A 23401-nucleotide genomic window follows, 5' to 3' on the forward strand; every position below is an offset into this window, starting at 1 on the left:
AGTGGGTTCAAATATCTCCCTATCTCGTTTAGGTGAAACTGAAAAGTCCAGATGATTACTATATAAACTGAATCATGACATGGAGTCCATAGAGTCACCTTCCTATCAGTGCTCCTCAATCACTTCTATTGACTTGAGAGACACTTACTTTCATACCGCCCAGTTGCTTGTCCCTGCTCTGGTAGACATGTACCCCTGATAGACATGATCTGGTAGACATGCTTCCTCTACACTATATATATGTGAGAAAACATTGCAACATTACATTTATTAATAACAGTCAGTACACTTTTCAGTTAGTTATTTCTCTGTATAATGACATTAGGGAAACTGGTATTTTTTTTCACTGCATGGACACAGGTCCACAAAGGTGCAAGTGTAGATGGACTTTTAGAGTGGCTTCCAGGGTACATGACTGAAAAGAATACAGTGAAATGGGAACAGGAAGTAGAACTTTATACATCACTAGCTGACATACTATACCTTCCTGTACAGCTCCAGTCTAGAACAAGTAAGAAAAGGATAAAAGTCTGCCAGGGCAAATCAATGTTGACCACTGTAGATGATAAAGGTGACTGTATGTTATACTCCTAATTAGGGCTGGGCGATATGGCAGAAAACTGTATCACGATATGAGTGTTTCATATCGGTCGATATCGATAATTATTAATATTTTTTATGACCCATTTAAAATAAGGACCAGGAGAAAAATATATTACATTTAAACATTTTTATTTTAAACTTAACCTTTCTCTGATCATAGTCCCCTCAGTTATTAAGACAGAAATGTCAATAACCATGGAAAACTCAAATAATTAAAATGTAAACATAAGTCTAAAGTCACAATGAACACTTAACAATTATCTCTTAACATTTAAGGTGCAAAATAAAAAAAAAGTAAGAAATGCTTAATAAAGTGTAATAAAATAGTGCAAAGTGCATTTTCTGCTTATGAAGAGGAATCCAGCAGACCAGCCTGAGTCATGAAATAACACATATGGAATTAAAACATGGCGCAACCAAACATGATACTGTTACATGATTGACGTTAGTGTATCACTCCCTACATTGCTAGGTTACCAGAGAGCGAGTGCCTTTGTTAATGCAACTGTCACGGGCAACCGGAGGCGGACCAGAAGACTAGCAGTTAGCCCTTGTAGCGTGGACGGTAAACAAACGGACGTGGAAATAGCGCGAACAGGCAGGATAAACACGCGAGTTATTGTAAGAACTCTCTCACATCGAGAGCAAGAGTTTACACAATTAAACCCGCGTTCTAGCAACACACACTCAATCAGGAATTGGTCCCAAAATGGTGAGTACTCACATAAGATCCGGCGAAGCGCCGGAAACGGCATGGGCAGACTCAATGACTGAGCGATGTGAAGCGCCATCTTGTCTCCTTTTATGCTTCCTGAATCGCAACCGTACTACTTCAGGGTCCTAGTGCCGGTCGTGGAGCGAGTGCCCACCTCTGTTGTCTTCCAACAAAGAATAAAAATGATAGAATGTTTTATCGAACACATTTTTATTGATATCGATCACGTGTCTATCGCGATAAATATCGTTATCGTTTTATCACCCAGCCCTACTCCCAATATACTAATACTTCTTCCAATACTAATACTAACAATACTCCAATAATACTTGGTGGTTTAATCCACTGGACTGTTAAGTGACCACTGTTGGACCTTTGAGAAAGACCCCTAACTTTACCGGACCCTACTTCCTAACAAGTAAGATTATACAAAAATGTTTCTGTACTGTAATGTATGCATGGCAAATAAAGGCTTCTTTTTTATAATAATAATAATAATAATAATAATACAAGGTGAGGTACACCCTGGACGGGGTGCCAATCCATTGTAGGGCACACACACTTACATGCTCATTAACACATTACAAAAGTATGGTTTTTCTTTTTAGCTATTTGAGGATAATTAAATTTTTTTGTGTAACCCTTGGGTAACAAAAAGCACATCTAATTTTATTATAAAATGTTAAAAGAATGTATCTGTAGAGTAAGAATTTGACATTTACCAAGGAAATTATTTTCCAGCTCTAGCAGGTTGCCGTTGTTAGGCCTTAGAGCAAGGCCCTTAATCCGTCTTCTACAGGTGCACCTGCGGGATACTCCGGTCTCCTGCCATAGTTAAAAGACATGTAGATTAGGTTAATTGGCCAAATTGGTTCTTCTGAATCTATTGCACTGCAAAGCGTCTATGGGAGTCACGTGACAAAAGAACGAACGACTCGGACTAGAAGACACATTAGAAGAACCGCTCAATTTAGCACTGCACAGCGTCTATGGGAGTCACGTGACAAAAGAACTAGGACTAAAAGACTTAACGATTCTTTGTAAAAGACTCATTTCTGTTTCCTGTGCATATTAACCGACGGAAGTTTTGCGATACTTTGCTTATGCACACCCAGTAGAAAATGAACGAATCACTAACGAAGAGTACTCGTTCTTCTGGGTCACGGTAAAGACTCGTTTAAAAAAACACACAAAACGAATCGTTCGTAAACGACCCATTACGTGGTATGGATAATGAATAAGTCTTATTCTAGAATCTTTAGCTAGCTAAGTGCTCGTTAACAAAATACAGGATACTGCTACCTAGTGCTGCTTACACTTGAAAATCTCACTCAAAATATAACTCCCTATTTTGTAATTTGTTTTAGAGCTAATATTGAAAGCTTTTATTTATTTTTTAAAAAAACGTTGTTTGGAAAACCACGTTCACACGAACGGCGCGTGCACACGCACAGCACACTGTGTATACTTGCTTCACTGTTTTGTTTTTGACTTTAGTCACTTTACTGTCTTTTTACTTAAATATAAATTGAATAATATTCAAATATACTTTGACAGTAAAAAATGAATAATTTTTGGAGGGTAATTAAAAAGCTAAATTAGTACTAATTGCAGTACTATGTAACTAGTTTATATAACTAATTTGGCAATTTTTAGGAAAAATATATTTTGTTGAAGCGGCTGGTTGTTACCGTAAACCCTCGTATCCAATGGCATTGACATTCCATGGGACAGAACGTGTGTGTGTGTGTGTGTGTGAGAGAGAGAGAGACACACGTGACTGATAATACGCATGGCAACCGCTGCTAACACAAGCTGTGATCCACTGTTTAGCGGTGGTTTGGGACATAGCTAACACTAACGTGCTAGTTCTCTTACGAAGGTTTCGGCTAAGCTGTAATGGCTTTTTGCACTTCTGAATACTTCGAGACTGTTGGTTCTATTCAGAAGAGTATACACGAAAGGTAAGAAGGTTCATACATTATTTTATCTGACTAAAAGTTGTTTAAGAAGTGCCGAGACCTGTTTTAGAGGTGCGTGTATGATACCCCGGTATCTTGGGCTTATTGAATGAAACTAGCTGGCTCCTGCTAACTAACATTTAAAAACACACAGACACACACACAGCTATTTCATCACATTGCCTTGATAAACGATTTACTGCCGTTGCTTAGCATTGAGCATCCGCGCTATTAGCGAGCTAACGTTAGTCTGGGAAAGTGTCTTTGCTAGGCTGCTAGCTCACTAGCATCCTAGAGAATTTACAGCTGCAGTTCAAGTTTGACGTGGAGTTTGCCGACTTGATCAGGCAGACCTGTAAACGAGAAGGTAGAAACGACATGTAGTCGTTTAAACGCTGTGGTTTAAACGTTATAGACCGCGTATTAAAAGACGGGGATGTTTGTTTATAGTCTCTGTATGGCAATCTGTGACAGCTTTGCTGCAGCTTACAGACTTACTGCTTTCAGCTCCAGACATCTGAATATCAACAGACACGACAGAAAAACGGCTATTAAAGTTTTAACGTAATTAAATAATTTTTTTTTACACTTTAGGGAAAAAAGAAGGCATGAGTTGGAGGAAGCGTTGTTCACCTACTCAAGATCGGAAGAAAGACTGTAAGTGTCTTTGTTTTACACAGTAGAGAGGTTTTTTTTGACACTTTATTGACTTTTTTTTAATTAAAAATCATGAAGATTTTATGTAAAACAAACGCATGAATAAATAAGTAAATACACTACCATTTAAATGTTTTCATTTTGTTCCCGTGGATAAGGTTAAATTTAGGTATAGGCATATGAGTGTATTTTTTTTTTCCCCATGGGAAAGTTCTCACAAACATGAGAAATAGTGGAATGAACATATTTGTGACCCCTTTTTACACACTCCTGTTTGTTCTACAACAAAAATAGTTTAGTTTATTTAAAACATTGTGAAGAGAGCTAAATTCCCCAATAAATGAATGCTTCAACATCACTATCTGGTAACACATGATTTTTTTTTTCTTACTGTGGTGAAGAGTTTCATAGACGCTTAAATCCGATGTTTCTCATATTGTTAATGACCTGTATGTTGAGTTGTATGAATTGGACTTCACAGAAAAACTTTAGTTTTAGGACAAGTAGATAACTAGCCTCTTCTTACATATGTATAATACGATGGCCCTTAACACAAGTGCTGAAGACCTGTTTGTTTTTGTGTGTCTCCACTAAATTCATGGAAGCAAACAAACATTTTAGTAATAGTGTTTGGGATTGATACAAGAGGTTAGTGAATCAGCCTTCGTGATCAAAATACAAGTTTTTCCATAATTCTTTCTTTTTGACCCCCCCCCTCCCTTTTTAAAGCAAAAAGCATTTTTTTACATTAAGTAGCATTTAAATGTCCAAAGCCATTAGCAGTAATTTGTAGTTAGTCGTTAGTTAACTTGAGTGTTTTAGTTCAATATCACTATTGTGCTGTTTAACAGAAGCTGTTTATGTGTATATATAATATACTGTATATAGAGAGTCAACCAAAATATTTATACCCACTTCAACAGTTATCAATTATCATATTATTATGATGATCTATCTATGTTCATTTTTAAACCTCAAATTGAATTATGGAAGCAATGTGTAGTTTTCTGTTTCCTTCAAAGATGTCAGTAGTCGCCCCATCTTTGTTGTTATTCTGTGATCGTCAGAAGAGAGTATGCAATTTTTTTGTTTGGCTTTTATATCAGATGTTTGGACAAACATTTTGCATGGTCTTTCCTGATTTAAATTTCTTTTTACATTATATATCAATGCTGAAGGCATCCAAAATGTGCAATAATCTTATTTGAACAGTTGATGTCTGCTATGTATGCTCTATAAAACCTTCATAACGACTTTAATCTAAAGTGCTGTTAATTGGTGATTTTTGAGGCTGGTGACTCTAAGTAACTAAATAAACTTCTCCTCTGCAGCCAAGGTAAGTTTTTGTCTTGCTAACCCTTGGTCTTCGTAAGAGCCAGTTTCTTCATAGTATTTGATGGGTTTTGCAAATGTTGCAATTTGTTGGTACTTTTTTACTGAATATGTATAGTTCATAGTTTGGAAAAAAAAAATCAATATTGTTCTAGAATGTAGAAAATAAATCCAAGCTTAAGAACTTGCGTCCAAACTTTTGTATATACTGTGTGTACATCTTTAATATATAAAAATCTCACATACATACTATCTAACTGATACAAGGTAATGACCTATGCAAACCAACTTCTTAAATAAATCAGCTTTAGAATTATTGTCACCCCTGTTAAAGATGGTTAGAATCTTTTTTTTTTCTCCACAGGGCCAGGCTGAAATGCACTAAGATACGGCACTATCATAAGGAGCTGTGTAAGAGAGAGCAGCAAGCAAAGACTCGTAACCTTGAGCTTCTAAGAACGGCTGAGAGCCTGGTATTAAAAGCAAAGGAATTATCTGTAGACTACACTGTACTGCACCACTTGAAGGTATTTTTTTGACAACTATTCTGCAGTATGCTGATTATGAATTGGCATAAAAGAGCTGGTTTGTCTCTATTGTATTTATTGTTGTGCGTTTGGAATTTCTCATTTAATTAAGATAAGAATCTACCTGCAAACTGAAGGGTCATTATGTGACCCAAGGATTTTCAGATGGACACCCGCCCACCTCCGAGATCAAAATATATACCTGTGCAATTATTTAATTTAAAAAAGCTGCAATTTATTACAGGTAATTCATATATATTACAGTATTAATGTAGGGTCAACAATTTTAAGCTTTTGTTTGTTTTTTAAAGACTTTTGAGTTGATGAATAAATATTGGCAAACATCCTCTTAATGAGACCATTTATGCCATTATTTTGTGTTAGCCTGGATAAATAGGTTTGAATACAAAATGATATATTTAATAGTAAAATATCACAGTTTAAATTGCAATTAATTAAAAGTTGTGTAGCCATAGATCTTGTTAATCTTGATGTGATGTTAAATACCGCATTTTTAATATCAGTGTTGTGGTTTTGAAATGTTCATGGAAAGTTTTCTTAATATAGTAATATTGCAGTCTTAATTGGCATCTAAAAAACAATTAAGGATTTATTTATTTGTTTGTTTGTTAATTTGTTTGTAGGATTAGAAAAATAGAATAAAAAAAGAGGTGGATCAAGTGAAAAATTCACATTGTCTGATCATTAGAAATGGGTGTTCCCAGTGGCCACCTGATACAATTATCACAATACCTATGTTCCAATTTTATTTGTATTAAATTTTGTAATTATCTCGATTTTATAGATTTCTCGATTCAATATGATTTTTTTTACAAATATTAAAAAAAAATTTAAACAAACTTGGCAATAATAATAATTTGCTTCTAGCACACAAGAGCATGTGCTGTGTGAATAGTTTAGACTGTAGGGAGAAACAGCAACTTTTGCCTCAAATTTAAATATACAGTATAGAAACTAAAAAAGAAAAAAAAAATTCAGTTACATGAATCGCCACACAAAGGAATCAAACTATGTAACTAAATTGATATTTCCTCCATCTCTACTGATCACACTATGTAACAACTCTACATGCAAACAGTTTTTGCAACATGAGCAATAATATTTCTCAGCATCAATGAATGATGCCTATAATCCAGTATTACAGTCTGATTCTCAGTTGCATTTGCCTAATTCATAAACTCTGTACATTTTAAGAATGATAAACACTCCAAAACCACCATTTATCGCATAAAGGAAAATGAGAAAAAGAAAACAATAACTGTGGACGATTATCACTTAAAACTGAACAGCTTAATAGCAAATTTGCCAATTTGTTTAATTACACCACCCCAAATTAATTGGCCACTATTTCGATGCTAAAGTACCTCTGGAAATCCCTTTCTCTAAAAAAATTACAGTCCTTGTTTTTAATGTGTCTAGATTATATTTGTGGATTTTTTATTCAAGAGAACATTGGATATCAAAAAGGTTGTTTAACGTTAGTGATATGATAGTTAAATGCACAAATCCTGTAGCTACACACACCTGGTTAAACACAGCTTTGACTATTTGTTAAATTGAAATGAATAGAGTGATTGTATGTTGTATAGCACTATTGCTGTCCTGTCTTCCTCTGTCTCTGTTTTATTCACCCACTTTCACATTCGTATGTCTGTAGTGCTGCTATATGCTGTTATTTATTTGTGAGACTAATTATTTACGAAGTTATTGCAAAAATTTTGTGAATTGTACTCACTTTCCTTTTGTGGAGCTACTATTGTCTTAGGCAAATGAAGTGGCAGGCTGGAGGTAATCCCAGTGTCCTCACTACTGCCATTAGGCTTTTTAATTGAAATTTGGATTAAGACAGTCATTCTGACTAACTACGGGATTGATGAAGAGCCCTGGCAGGCAATGTTAAGGGCACTCAGAGGGGAATATTCACACCAAATGACTACACTTTCAGAGATAAACCCAATTCTCTGTTTTTCTCCCCCTTTTTTTATGTTTATGCTGTAAGGTTTTAAGTATGTGTTGAAGTGCTCCACTATAGTTAAGTTATGCTTATCAATAATGTACATGAGTTCTAATAGATCTGTGTACTGTAGGTCTTCGTGTTAAAGGTTGCTAGTGCATTGATAAAAATCACGGTGTTAAAACATGCATCAAATTAAGTATTATTATTATTTTTAATTATTAATATTATTACTGATTTGGATGAGTTAAAACATCTTGGTTAATTTCTAAATAGATGAAATTTTATACAGCAGGAATATAATAATCATACTGCAAGACTTCTGAAGGCAGGGAAGACGTTGGAATGTGGAAGAAGACTTGAAGCAAAAACGGTAAGAGCTTTAAACCATTATTTGGCATTTCAAGTTTTTGGAAGTTTACAAAGCTATCTTTTTATTTGATGAGAGATATCACCATTTCATTTTTTAGCTAAAAGAAAAGAAAGCGTGAGAGAAAATAATAAGAGCTAGTATATCCATTACTCTGCAGTTCTTCTTCAGTAGCCACTTTTATTTTTACATTTTGTGCAGCATATTGGTGTTCAAAGGCTCCAATTAATTTACGACCAAAAGGTATTTGAAAAGTGCTTGAGATAATTACTGTGAGGTTCTTTGAGCTGAAATGATTCTTTTTATTTTATAAAGCAGTATTGCAGGTTTTAAACTGAAATGTCACACATTTTTATGGAGCTCTTGAATAAAGTACTGACTACCTTTTATGCTAAGAGCATTGACTGGCTGCTGCTGCCTTTTTTTAACCTCAGTATTTTGCTGCTTATTGCTTAGCAGTAAACAGTTATATTAGCCATCTGTGATTACGACCAATTAAAGCACGCTTCAGTCTGTAGTCCTGAAAAAACAGAATCGCTGTTATGTAGACTCTACGGTTTTGTCACCATATCAGTGGTAGCACAGGTGTCTAATCCAGCATGCTCTGCTTGGGCTGTAAATGTAGTTGAATCCTGCGGCTGCTTCTTTCCATCACTTCAAGCGATTTGAGCGCTTTCAGATGAAATGTGGAAGACGGCTCATAATGACTTGGAGCATGTTGTCTCAAGCAGTCACTTGTGACTGTGTGTCCTCCCTCCCCCCACGAGCCTGGCAATATTACAATGAGCAGAGATGGGAGGAATCACTCCATTATGCATAGACGCCACTGCTGGCTGCGCGCATGTCCCCGAGGCAGCAGTATTCATTAGGGGAGCTTACCAGCCTGAAAGCTGGGAAGCCATGATAACGGGATATGATTTTCATATTTAATACTTTCCTTGGAAGAGCAGGCGCGTGCCACAGATTGATAGAAGAATCAATTGCTACTTTAGCAAAACACTTTCTACTTTGCCCTGCAGCTAGCGATGAAATCACTCAGCCAAGAAATTAACTTTTCCTTTCTCTCTCACTCTCCCTGTTTTATACCACTGGATCTGCCAGGCAGGCCTTGCGGTTTACAGTGGATGTTATTAAGCAGCTAACTGTTTGGTATTTAAGACCCTTATCAGAAAAGACACAGAAGCCCACGTGTTTTTGTTATTTTGTGTGGCTGATTTTTCTCCATAGTGCCATAGTACCATTGCAGTCATAAATCAGAGCGTGGGAGTAAAACATTTCCAAAGATTAAAAGTTAAGACAGAGATCCCACTACACTCAGCTGAAAGAATGATTGGAGAATAAATCTAACCTTTACCCAAATTGAATGTCTTAAAGATGACTTTTGAAATGAGTGAAACCCCCTTGGTTTTGAGTTTGTTGGGAAAGGAGCCAAAATAACCTGCAATAATTTTAATGAATGTTGGGGAAGCAAAGCTATTTGGCTTGGGTTAGTAAATTTTAGAAAAGAAATTAAGTCGTGATGTCGGAAACCACACTCTTTAGACTACATCACGTCATCTTTAAGGAGGCTATTAACACTCATTACATTAAAAATTAACAACAAATTTTAGTAGTGGGCAGTGCATGCATAAAATTCGGCAGTATCCTATAGTAGGTAGTGTTTATACATGTTTATTTCTTCCAGACCTTCAGACAATGCCAGAATAATTTCAAGATCCTTTGAAATTGATGAATACCCCGTGCAATAAGTGATATCTTAAGAATATGGATATAAAGTATAGATTGCTGTTAACATACTGCTGTTTCATTAATAAATGATTTTGTATTTTTTTTTTAATGCAAATGACTGCTTTGAAAATTGATCACACTTGTCTCTGCAAGTAATGTAAATATTAATTAGGCATGTAAGTAATTTGTCCTAAACATTTTTGAGAGAATTTCTTTCTGGGATTATGAATGAGGTTTAAGCATTTAAGCATATATATATATATATATATATATATATATATATATATATTATTTTTTTTTTCTTTCTCCAATTAATTAACAGGAACAAAGCAGGTCTTTTCCTGTCAGTGATGGACAAACGTCGTCTCAACCTGCTATCTCCTTAATAGGTTGGCAACCCCTCAAAGACACTTTGTTGGAGGATGGCAGTATGAGCGCACATTCTCTGATCGATTCAAAACCTAATCACCCTGCGTTTTCCTTGCTACATAACAGCCCTTTGATGACCGCGCCAGTTTCAAAAGCCAGAGGCACCAAATCTTTATCTGATGACATTCTAAACTCCAGTGATGTCCCTGAAAGGAAGCCAGTGTTTGATTGTAACTCATTTGAGAAAGAAGTAGAGCTGTGTGGGTCAGAACAGCTGGCTTCTTCTCACGTGACCTTTAAGGCATCTGGAGTGTGCTCTCATCACAGAATTGTGAGCAGGCCGGCGAGCAGTATGTCAATACAGCACCATTCTATCCAAAGTACTTCCCCAGACACCACTTATCCAACAAGCAGGATCTCTAGAGAGCAGGCAGAACCTGAGTCTGCACAACATCATCACACACCCATTGCAGGTTAGACATTTTTGCTTCTTCATGCTTTCCTGGTTTAATGTGTTTAGAAGGTCAAGGTTCCATTGTTATTGCAAACCATTAAGTCCCAAACAGAGTAAACTTAGGTTTAGACCAATTATGTACTTCACACACTTGTAGAAATGTTTATAAGGTTTATGGGACCCAAATTAGAATATATGCCTTCTAGTTTACGTATACAGTAATTCGATCATTATTCAGTTCAAACAGTTATTTGCCTTAAGTAAAAAAAAAATTTTACATTCTTTTTTTTTTTTTCATTTGTTTTCCATGATTTGTATGTTTTGTAAGATGAGGTACATTCAGACAGTAGATAGTAACTAGAGGTGACAATTTTTTGTGAGGTTATCCAACTGTTTTTACCAGTTGTGTGATTTCTAGTTCGTTGTTTAATGTTTAAATGTTCGTTATGTTTGTGTGTTTTCAGATCAGAATAAAAGCAGAAGCTTCAGTACTGGTAGTGCAGAAGACAGTCCTGAACTTTCACAAATTTTACTAAACTCCAGCAGAGATGGGTTCGTTTCACATAATGATGGCTTCCATGGGCGGCATAACACTATGAAGAGTGGCACACCCAGTCATGAGAGAGAAAAGTCCAAAATTGGAATAGTGACTGGAGAACTTCTTTTCCCAAAGCCAGAACATAGGTAGTACTTTCTCAGAAAATGCTGTACAGCCTTTTGTAAGTTTGTATGACAGATATCCTATGCAGTATCCTTTTGTTCTAATCTTTTTCCAAATAATAGCTTATGGGAAACATTTCAGAGCCTTAAATTATATATTTTTATGCAGTAGGAGCGTCCGGTGCAGCAGAGTTTGGGGCTAGCGTGTTTATTATCAGTGACCGAGGAGTCTACAGTAGAGTTTTTTTTTAAAGCACTAGGCAAAGCACAACAATTGCCAGTACCTTTTCCTGTTTTAGTTTTAAGTCTTTATAAGCGTGAATTCAGGTTTGTGTACACTCCTCTGTATGTCTGTCTGTGGGAATTTGATGAACTCAGGTCATGCTTCATAGGGCTTCACTTATTGCGACTCAGTGGCAGCTTCAGGACATCATGTAGGGAAGGCTTAGACCCCGAATCCAACATTATTGCCCTAATCCCTGATAATGCTATAACGGCCCAATTTTCTGCTCGGAAGAGTTGCTCCAGTAGAGTCGACAATTTCTTGACACTCTCTGAGTGTTCAGAGGTATGGGAGTGTGGGCAGCACTTTAGGAAGAGAGCCCATGAGATGATGTCCACCAGTTTAAATAGCGTGAGTGCAGAGAATTGCTTGGTAGTATATTTGATTCCAGGTTGATACTTAAAAAAAAAAAAAAAAAAAGTATATTACTTGCTGAGCTGCTTTATGCTCATTATGGGCATGGGCAGCTTTTATTGTTAGGGGAATTTTCACAGAAAATGTAATGATTGATTAATAAAATTTTGTTTTATCTGAACTGTTGCCTGGCATAGTTGATGAAGTATAATGCAGGTGACTAACAGAAATAAAAATAACTGTAAAACTGTAATGCTGCTGTAATTGCAACATGAATGGAGGAAAGTTTAGAGTTGGTGTGCTTAATCATAATAACAATTAAAGCAGGTACAGTAAATCTACTTAGCTTCTTGCTTAGTGTATTTATATTGAATTAACTATTTTTTCTGATTTTCTGCAGTTAAAAATGTTGTAGTAAGGGTGGAATGCTACAGCACCTCGTATCATAGCATTTCCTTGCTGATTCAGTCCAGGCTAAAGAAATCACTGTTTCTATTGGAAAGTTATATTTGGTAGTGGAAAATGTAGGATTGAAAACAAATCTGGTGCTGCAGAGAACTGTGTGACTCTGACAGCCCAAATAGCTAACAGCAGTATGGAAAAAGCCCTATGCTTCAGACACACCACCCAGAACCATGACAGCGATTGTTTGGCCAAATGTAATTTTGCTACATTCATGTGTTTTTTCGATTATTGAAAATGTAAACCTAATGTTCATATTCAGAATATGCAGATTTTTTTTATGGAAGAGTTATCATAAAAGGCACCATCATATTGGATAATTTTGTATATAGTTTTTTCACTAATGACTTGTAAACTAGGAACTAGGTTCTTACACCTAGTTCTAACTGCTACAATTTGCACATGATTTTTTTTTTTTTCAAATTTTCATCTTGTTTTCTTTGCATGCACTTTATTACACCTTGTAATAAATCAGTTCTAATCAAGCGACAGCTTTATTTTTTGCTAAAGTAACTAATGTGCAAGTATAAATACATGGCCTTGTCATGAGATGAGTGTTTTTTTCCTCTACTTATTTTCTTTTACTAGTGTCATGAATGCAAGCCATATGTGTGAATCTGAGCATATCCTGGCCTTTACAGCAGTCTGCATGTTCTCTTTTTGTTTTGCTAGTTCTTTCTTTGTAAGTTAATTGAAGAGGTAATGCAAATGCATCCACTAATCTAGTAAATATAAGATTAAAAAAATTATCTTTATGACAGATTAAGAAATTTGTTTGAAATAAATATGAACTGCAGCATGGTGCACAAAAGCCAACTGCAAGGCTAAGCTGGTACGTAATCAAATCTTCACAGAAATTTTGTAAGGAAAGGTCACATCTGAATTGTTCCGGCAGATAAAACACAGAAACATGAATGCCCTGTCCATCACCGAAGGAAATAGTGTGTAAAAACAGATTCTCCTCGCATGCTACAGCATCCCTCTCTGAAGTGGGCTTGGCCAGATGGCTTCTGCTCTATATAGTAACTTGGATATTATACACCTAGCTGGCTTACTATGAATGTTATATAGAAACAATTGTAAAAAAGAGGCAGTAGATTTCTTTGGTGGCTTCTGACCTCTAAACCACTTATAGACTGTCATAAATTCTTTTTGAGCATTTTATCTGGAAAGTGCTCAGGATTTAAAGATTTGTTGTCAATTCTTGTAAAATGTAATTATTTTTTAAAAAAGGTTTTTTTTTTTTGGTAAAGTGAAATGAGCACATGCGCATAAAGTGTGTGGTTTGTTAATCATTGACATTTTGTTTTTACTTTTAGGCTTTCGATAGAGGATTTTTTTTATCTACTGGACAGCATTGAGGAGCGACTCCCTGCGAGAGACACCGAGGTGTACAGCAGCTCTGCAGTCAGCGAACAGAAGCTCAGGGAGATTATTAGGTACGATTTGCTACTTTGCTCGAGTCTTTTTTTTTTGTCATTTGCTGTGTAGTGTTATTCCTCAAGTTGAAATTGCATTATCCTGTCTTTAAGAGCACTCACTTTAAATTAAGTGCCATTACTTGGAACCAGCAACATTCTATCAATAAATCCTGGCTTCTAAAGGGTTTCAGATCTCCGAGAATTGTCATAGTAACTCCATTCATGCTGTTGCGTTAGGGATTGATAATTAGGATATGCGTCAGCAAACGGCATGCATGGCATCATAAAATCATTTTTTGTTTTGCTTTGCTTGCAGATTTCTTAGATTTGTAATGTTATGAGTAATAAATAATTATAAATTGCTTGCAGTTTCATTAGTAACACACACATCACATATACAGGTGTGTCTGTGTGTTTCAACTCTGTGTATGTAGGCACGTTATAACCATGTGTGTTCTGCAGCCTGTGTAGTCAGCGTGGAGAGTTGAACGGAGAGGAGCTAAATATGTGTGGAGCTGTGGTACTGCGGCAGCTGCCTTGGTTATTATGGAACTCCCCACATGGCTGCCTGCTACACGGTGACCTGGTCAACACACACTGGTCCACTGCAGAAGATCCAGCACACATCAGGTAGTTTACACCCTGCAGCATAAATGAATATGTAATGTATGTTATGTTATGTTATGTTATGTTATGTTATGTATGTTATGTATGTTATGTATGTTATGTTATGTTATGTATGTTATGTATGTTTTCTTTTTTAATCAGAAAGATTGAGTCATAGTGAACATATAAATGTAGAAAATAATTTACGATCCGCATATTAATTCATGGAATAAACATTCATTTTTCTTGGCCCACTAAATATTCACATGAAAATATGAGTAGTTATACATGTAATGAGTAATAGCATCCCTTTTTTTATTGTTCCTTCTGCTTTCCTTTGTGAAACCAATGATGAATGTTTACGTATGTTATATCTTTTATGTGATAAAGTATCACCTTGAAATTATCTGTAATTTTATCACAACGGCTTGATGTCAAATGGTGGTCGGTTATGCATGTGATAATGATGTGGGGTGTGTGTTTGTGCGTACGTGTGCGTTCAGGTCGTGTCTGTCTGGCGATAGTGTTGTTCTGTGGGAGCGCTGGTTCACACACGCCCTTCAGCTGCTGCAGCAGGAGGTTCTTTCCCTCAACAGCATCGTGCAGCTCTTCACTCCGCTCCTAGTGCACTACAGTGCCTCCTACGCAGAACAGGTAGCGCTTCTATCCACTCAACCTTAAATAGGTGTAGACTCACGTTCTTTTTGAATGGTGTTGTGTCTTTTGTTATTCACAATAAAGCGCAATACCAGTGTTGCACTAAAATACCAGTTTTTAGTGCAGCTAGAGATTTGCCTGGCACCTCTAAGGCTGAGTGATTTTACTATTATTATTATTGTTATTAATTATTAGTTTTTTATTACTATTTTTATTATTATGGCTACATGATTTGAGAGAAAAAAAATCACATTCAGATTATTTTTACACATATTGCGATATTTAATTGTTAAATGTACCATTTTGTATTTAGACACATTTATTTAGGCTTACACCAAATAATAGTATAATGGAGTTCATTAATATATACACATTAAAAAAACAAACAAAAAAAGCAAAACGTTACATTATTGACAAATTCTACCTAAATTCCAGACTATATGTATTTTACCCATAAAAAATTGCAATCTTTTGCTAGTAAATACTACTACTCCCACTACTAATATTAATCATAATATAGGCAATAATAGTGGCAGTGATGGCCTAGGTGGTTGCTGGGTTTTTGGGCCCAAGGGCCAGGTCCTTAAGCCATATAAAACATTCAATAAAGTCGGTGGGTTTGTAGCAAAAAGGGCATCAAAGGTAAAACCCAGGTAAAAATTTTGCTGATCGAATGATCTGATGTGGCGATCCTGAGACAAGGTATCATTTCTTATATACAGGTCCTTCTCAAAAAATTAGCATATTGTGATAGGGTTCATTATTTTCTGTAATGTATTGATAAACATTAGACTTTCGTATATTTTAGATTCATTACACACAACTGTAGTAGTTCAAGCCTTTTATTGTTTTACTATTGATGATTTTGGCATACAGCTCATAAAAACCCAAAATTCCTATCTCAAAGAATTAGCATATTTCATCTGACCAATAAAAGAAAACTGTTTTTAATACAAAAAAAGTCAACCTTCAAGTAATTATGTTCAGTTATGCACTCAATACTTGGTCGGGAATCCTTTTGCAGAAATGACTGCTTCAATTCGGCGTGGCATGGAGGCAATCAGCCTGTGGCACTGCTGAGGTGTTATGGAGGCTCAGGATGCTTCAATAGCGGCCTTAAGCTCACCCAGAGTGTTGGGTCTTGCGTCTCTCAACTTTCTCTTCACAATATCCCACAGATTCTCTATGGGGTTCAGGTCAGGAGAGTTGGCAGGCCAATTGAGCACAGTAATACCATGGTCAGTAAACCATTTACCAGTGGTTTTGGCACTGTGAGCAGGTGCCAGGTCGTGCTGAAAAATGAAATCTTCATCTCCATAAAGCTTTTCAGCAGATGGAAGCATGAAGTGCTCCAGAATCTTCTGATAGCTAGCTGCAGTGACCCTGCCCTTGATAAAACACAGTGGACCAACACCAGCAGCTGACATGGCACCCCAGACCATCACTGACTGTGGGTACTTGACACTGGACTTCAGGCATTTTGGCATTTCCCTTTCCCCAGTCTTCCTCCAGACTCTGGCACCTTGATTTCCGAATGACATAAAAAATTTGCTTTTATCCGAAAAAAGTACTTTAGACCACTGAGCAACAGTCCAGTACTGCTTCTCTGTAGCCCAGGTCAGGCGCTTCTGCCGCTGTTTCTGGTTCAAAAGTGGCTTGACCTGGGGAATGCGGCACCTGTAGCCCATTTCCTGCACACGCCTGTACACGGTGGCTCTGGATGTTTCTACTCCAGACTCAGTCCACTGCTTCCGCAGGTCCTCCAAGGTCTGAAAGTCAGGTCGGCAGTCTTACCCATGATTGCGGTTTTGAGTAATGAACCAGGCTGGGAGTTTTTAAAAGCTTTAGGAATCTTTTGCAGGTGTTTAGAGTTAATTAATTGATTCAGACGATTAGATTAATAGCTTGTTTAGAGAACCTTTTCATGATTTGCTAATTTTTTTAGATAGGAATTTTGGATTTTCATGAGCTGTATGCCAAAATCATCAATATTAAAACAATAAAAGGCTTGAACTACTTCAGTTGTGTGTAATGAATCTAAAATATATGAAAGTCTAATGTTTATCAGTACATTACAGAAAATAATGAACTTTATCACAATATGCTAATTTTTTGAGAAGGACTTGTATTCTCATTCTTTAATGGGGAATGTTTTGTGTTAATTAATATGATTGATAAAGTTATTAAGCACTTATTAGTTCCTGACTGCACAGATATTATCCACATCACACAAGTCTAGGCCACACATAAAATATTATGTGGAAAATTTGTATTGATTTTGCCATATTGGCTCCATAATTCTAGTAAAAATGAATCATGTCCATTTATCTAAGAATATTTCCAACCTTCTCATTTTTACATATGTATGAATTGTTTATGATCATATTTTTATAGTAGAATGTTAAGGGGAATTATTATTGTACTAGCTTTTGTAAACGTGAAGGGAATGTGCCAACACAAGAAAGAGAAAGACTAGAGCTCTCAAGAGTGTGATCCAACAGCTCTCCCATCCTCATGGCCAAGAGTAGCGTGGAGATAAGTGCTTTTCCTTCTTTCTGCCTTATTTGCTCTCAGAGAACAGAAAATGTTTTGCATGCATGTCAGGTTACATGACTAAATTTAAAGTGCGCCAATTGCCTGAAATCTTTATTGGCCTGCTGCAATAAAATAATATATAGCTTTATGTTGATAAAGCTTCAGAGCTATAAAATAAACCCAGATGCATGTGTCCGAGTTTTTATTTATTTATCTTTGTTTTAAAGAAATTTTTGCTTAATGCTTTTTAAACTTTACAAAAGGCACACTTGATTTAAGAGAATGGGATTTGAAGAGAGACTTCTTTTTTAGATAAGATAAGATGATAAGATTCATTTGTAGATGTATTCAAAGTCACCATCATGTCATTCTACTGTTTTTTTTGTAACTTCTCTGCTTAATTTTTTCTGTGAAGAGATGTCGTAGGGTGATGAAGGCATGATATCATCAGCTGATAACATTCCAATTATTTGAATGTGTTATCAGTTACACGATTGGAGACAATAGTTAATTTACTTTCATTTATGTCCCTCTGGGTGATCTCTATCTGTAAGGAATGCTGAAATGAGTAGAGGAGTATATTTAGTGGTGTGTGTGTGTGTTTATGTGTGTGTGTGTGTGTGTGTGTGTGTGTGTGTGTGTGTGTGGTTGGGATACAGGCCGAAGTGCTGCTGAAGAGGCTTTTGACCCATGCGGCTGAGACTCATCACTCAGCAGAGAGTGAGGACTCCTCATCCTGCAGCTTACCCTCGCTTTTAAATGACAGCGCGGAGATCAAACTGGCCAGACCCTCCAAGAAATCCATCGTCTCCACTAGTACGTGCGGGCAGTGCACGCCCACAGCTACTCACACTTTTGCTAGCCATTCACTGCCATTTTCTCTTCCAAAAGGTTATATAGAAAATGTAGTTACACTTCTAACGCTGTGAAATACTGAATACTGACTTCTAACTAAAACAGTCTGTTGCAAATTCATCTGAATTAAACGTTTATGTTAAAAGTCTAAATGTTAGAGTTAATACAAATTTAAAAAATCATAAAAAAAATGATGTGCAGAAAATTGGGTCAGAGCATCTCCAAAATAACAGATCTTATGGGTTTTGTGTGTAGCTGGTTGCACTGGCACTTTTACCTACCAGTGACCGGGTTATAAGGTGCCCAGGGTTCAGTGATGCAAATGGAGAGCAAAATCTAACTGCATTTAGGGATGTAGACCCACAATCACTTATATCTGAGGCTGATCGGCCAATCATGTCCAAATAAACTGGAAACCAACCAATTCTGGTCATTGGCCAATCGACTGGTTCTTTTCTATTATAAATGTAAAAGTGTTTTTAAAAATCGATTTTGGAGCGATTAGTGAATTGCCATACAATCGCGATTCATTCAGGGCTTTCAGACTCTTGTTTGTTTTCTTAAATAGAAGGATGTCTGGAGGACAAGTTTGTTGTCATTTGTCAGTCAGTTTCTTTAATAACTGGCTAGTCTATCAAAAAAAACCCTAAATTTTAAATTGTTTTTTAAAAATCTCTCCTGTTCATACATCATCATCTAACTAGTACACTATGGGCTTTCTTCCAACTCATTCTTCCTTCCCACAATTAGAATTTTGTAACTATTATTTTTGTCACCTGCCTGAAAAGGATAGGCCACACAGTAGGGATCACTATCCGTCTGGGTCACACTTTTACTCGATCTGCAACTCCTCTTAAAGCTTTTATGGGAATTTGCCTACACAGAACCTTTATTATGAAGCATAGATGTGCACTAATAAATTCTATTTCCTTCTGCATAAATGAAAACTATTTGAACAATTAATACCAAATAATGCCACAAGGTTACACTTCCTTTTCACCTGGGTAAAACTACAGCTAAATGTGTGTACAGGGGAAGTTTTGCTATGATGATGCTCTGATTTGATTTTTCACTAAACTTATAACCCTCAGTAAAGAGCAGTGTAAGGTATGATTGCTATATTCTACAGTTCATTTATAACAAATGAATGTATTTTCATGGACAATGGCTTGTATATTTAAATATATAATACTGTAGATTAGGGCTGCAACAACAAATCGATTAAATCGATAAAAATCGATTACTAAGAGTCGGCAACAAATTTCATAATCGATTTGTTGTCTTGGGTGACGCAGAGACATTTCATTATTTAAAAAAAAACTTTAGTTAAGCGTTGATCAGGGTGAACACACTCGGCCTCATAGACAGGGCGGAGCAAAAAAAAAAACAGCGGAGGTAGAGGTATATATGGCCTATTGAGGCAGAGAAATTTGTAATCGGGTAACCGTCTCCCCTGCTGGTTCTTAGTGTGTTTACTATAACAATGTGACCACGTTTGTACACGTAAAACACATTTTATTTTGTATCTGTATGCGTGTGTGTACAGCGTGCGTGTAAAGCAAAAGCAAGTCTCATTAGAGACGTTAAAAATCCATTTTTCTCTCTCTGCTCAAGGCTTAGACTGCTTTTTGCCTGCTGTGTGTGTGTGTGTGCGCACAGTCCCCTCCTACTTTCACCTTCACAGACACACACACACACACACACACACACACAAACACACACACTCTTTCTCTGTGTTCCACACAGAAACACTGCTCTGTTGCGATTCTTTTCAAAGGTAAAGTGCAGGTTAAATTTTATAATTTTTTTTACTTTATGGCAGTGATTTTCCCAGTGTGTGGCTCAATCGAGTGTCATTAGAGAGATCCCTTTTTAATTTTTTTCGATAAAACAATGTTTTCGTTATGTGCGTGCGCGCATCTGTGTGAAAAGAGTGGAGGAAGGGTTATTGTGTAAGACGATTCACTCACTCACACACACACACACACACACACACACACACACACACACACAGCGGCTGCGCGCACAAAAGAATTTATTTTTATGGATTTATTTTTTTGGTCTGTGGAATGAATAATTTTAGTTTCTATTATTTCTTATGGGAAAATTTGGTTTACAAGTGTTTTGGAATACGAGCCTGCTTCTTGATAGAATTATGCTCGTAATCCAAGGTTTCACTGTATATATTTGGCAGATGTAAAACATGCATGTGTGTTTTTGTGTTATTTTTTTATTTATTTTATTTTTATAACAGCTCAAGGAGCAACATGTTTGTGCACTTTCTAAAGATTTTAGTTCTGTTTTTGAAAAGGGTTGGACCGATTAATCGGTTATTTAAATAATCGTTAGTTGCAGCCCTACTGTTGATGTGCACTAGCTATTTCATTGTGTGTTGCCTGCCCGCAAACTATTAATTTATCTCGGACCTACCTCTAAAAATAAAACTTTGATCATATTAAATTTATTCTTAGAGCCCCATACAGCTTTTAGATATGCTAACAGTGCAAGTGAGCAAAATTTACGGTTTCTATTTATATCTTCCTTTTAGAAATTTACATATACAAAAAAAAAACTAAAATATACAGTGTAATATAGACATCAGTTCATGGATTATACAGTATGACTGTATGTTAAGCTAGAGCTACCATGTATATGTGTAATAGTATATATATTTTTCTCTTGCCACTTACTGAACTCCTTTTTAAAAAAAAAAAAAAAAAAAAAATGAAAGTTGAATAGATTTAAGAAATAAATATATATTTTGTGTTTCTATATGACAGGCAGTGACTAAAAAGGGACTGTAACCATAACTAAGCAAACAGGCGTCAAAGGCACAAAACAAGCTACACAATACCAGTAGGTGGCTCTGAAGTGCTCTTTTAAAGACATGCCAAAAAAAAAAACATTATGCCAAAAAACTGATGGGTATGTTAATATGAATTAAACAAGTACGTTAAAGGGTGGTATACCTCACAACCCAGAGAGACTGGAAAATATGTACATTTTTTCATTTAAGTATATAATATAGTCTATAGGTCCTATAGTCTATTAGGACCTGTTAAATTGCATTGTTATATGATAACCTTCTTGATTCTATGTATCAGTACAGTCAACTTTATTTAGAAAATCCTGTTTTAATTTTGTATAGAACAGGAAATGCTTTTATAAATAAAATTTAAACAATTACATTAATATTTATTTAAGACCTTTCAGCTCTGTTGAGATTGTGTAATGTTAAAAAGCATCTTTTTTACTTCACTTACTGCCAATACAGGTTAAAGATGAAATCTGCAGGTTTTTCAGAAGTAGCTACATGCATGCTTATAGGCTGTATGATGCTTTATGATGGAACGTCTCAATGCAGTGAGTCTATTTTGATATAAAGATCAAAAACACTTTTGATTTTGACTGTTTTTACTTTTCGGTAGAAAGTGCTGGGGCCTTTTGGACCTTGTGACAGAACCTATGTCACAGTGCCATTCCTTTACCCTGGTAATTCCTTGTGGATCTTAATTTTCCTATTTACACCCATCCCAGTCCCAGTCCCCATTAGTCCTGATGTTCAGATACTCAAAGACTGCACAACCAACCCCCCTCCATCTTCCTCTCTCTTTTTTGCTCTCCTCTCTGACCATGTTTTTCTTTCTCTCATTTTTTTTTCTAGGAGAACAAAGTGATGAAGAGGACAGTACCAATCAAAGCCATGTGGAAAGTATTCCTATTAGAGGTAAAAAGTCCCAGAAATCCCGCCCCAATTGGAAGTTCTTTCTCTTGGTCAGTGAATAATGGACCCCTCCCCCCTCCCCCCACTCATAAAAAGGCAGTTGTAGAATGATGAACAAGGTGAATGTTCCAGCTGAAGAGAAGAGCAGGTCCTCTAATTATCACAAGAGAAAACAAGCTCATCTCCACCTTCTTCTGTCATTGCTACACATGAAACTGAGATTCTCTGGCAAAATAATATAGCCGGTTAATTGTCCTCTGGCTGGCTGGGGGGTGCTATACAAGATCTGGCATTGGTTCTCATTATCTTTTACAGCTAGAGGCAGACTTGAAAAGATTGGATATGAAGGCATGTCTAAGAGTTCAGAGTAGCAAACCACCAGCACCAGGCTTAGAAATGTAAAACTGTCCATTATTCCACTTGGCTATCTGATTTCATACTGTGCCTTTTATCTGCTTGCTTTCCTAAAGAAAGAAGTCCAGCATCTTACTGCCACTAATCAAAGGCACGGCAGAACAAAACACACACACACACATGCACACACACACACACACACACACACACACACACACACACACGTACGCACACACACACACCTCTGTTATCCCTGCCTGTTTCAGGGACATTTACAGGCGGACAGTAGGTTCTTTCTTTTGCAGTCATCACAGTAAACATCAAAATTATCTGAATAAATCTTTTTTTTAAATGTGCATTTATTTCACATGTGCACAACAATGTTTTGTTGACTTTGCAGAACACACAAAAAAATCCTTTAGATTTTTTTCGTACATGTTTATCTTTTTTAGTCAGTGAAATGAGGAAAAGACACTTTTCATCTGTTGCATGTCAACAACTCTGGAAAAATCAGTAAGATAATGAGGCAATGCAGAGTATTAGTTTCATTTTGTAAGTTTTAGAGTCATGTTATGAGTCCGTCAATGGAAATCATTTTGGCATTTACAATTAGTGACTAATTTATAATGATTTAAAAAAAAATATTTGTTCTCCTTTAGTGACCAATTGTGGGTCGCTGGGTCAGATCAGAAATAAACTTTGGATTTTAGTCAAGTCCATGAACGTTTTTGTTTGAATAAAATGTTATTATTATTTCCCCATCACATTATCCCTATTATTATTATTATTATTATTAGTT

At 36.2% G+C, this 23401-nt stretch overlaps 1 protein-coding gene across 5 annotated transcripts in view; it reads left to right on the forward strand.

Moving 5' to 3' along the window:
* Window positions 1–3128: 3128 nt before the first annotated feature.
* The window catches only part of kiz (kizuna centrosomal protein), a 30983-nt gene continuing 10710 nt past the window's right edge, over window positions 3129–23401 (forward strand). For 3 of the 5 annotated variants that reach the window (XM_053510598.1, XM_053510596.1, XM_053510600.1), the window contains exons 1-11: window positions 3129–3282; window positions 3874–3936; window positions 5633–5795; window positions 8063–8143; window positions 10191–10710; window positions 11156–11375; window positions 13770–13889; window positions 14334–14501; window positions 14981–15131; window positions 18329–18485; window positions 22189–22251. In XM_053510598.1, the coding sequence (XP_053366573.1) occupies window positions 3218–3282; window positions 3874–3936; window positions 5633–5795; window positions 8063–8143; window positions 10191–10710; window positions 11156–11375; window positions 13770–13889; window positions 14334–14501; window positions 14981–15131; window positions 18329–18485; window positions 22189–22251 (1771 nt within the window). In that variant the 5' untranslated portion in view covers window positions 3129–3217. The remainder of the gene's footprint in view (window positions 3283–3873; window positions 3937–5632; window positions 5796–8062; window positions 8144–10190; window positions 10711–11155; window positions 11376–13769; window positions 13890–14333; window positions 14502–14980; window positions 15132–18328; window positions 18486–22188; window positions 22252–23401) is intronic. The other 2 variants (XM_053510597.1, XM_053510599.1) reach the window with 2 other exon arrangements.

This window comes from Clarias gariepinus, chromosome 13 (genome assembly GCF_024256425.1).
Source record: "Clarias gariepinus isolate MV-2021 ecotype Netherlands chromosome 13, CGAR_prim_01v2, whole genome shotgun sequence".
NCBI lineage: Eukaryota > Metazoa > Chordata > Actinopteri > Siluriformes > Clariidae > Clarias > Clarias gariepinus.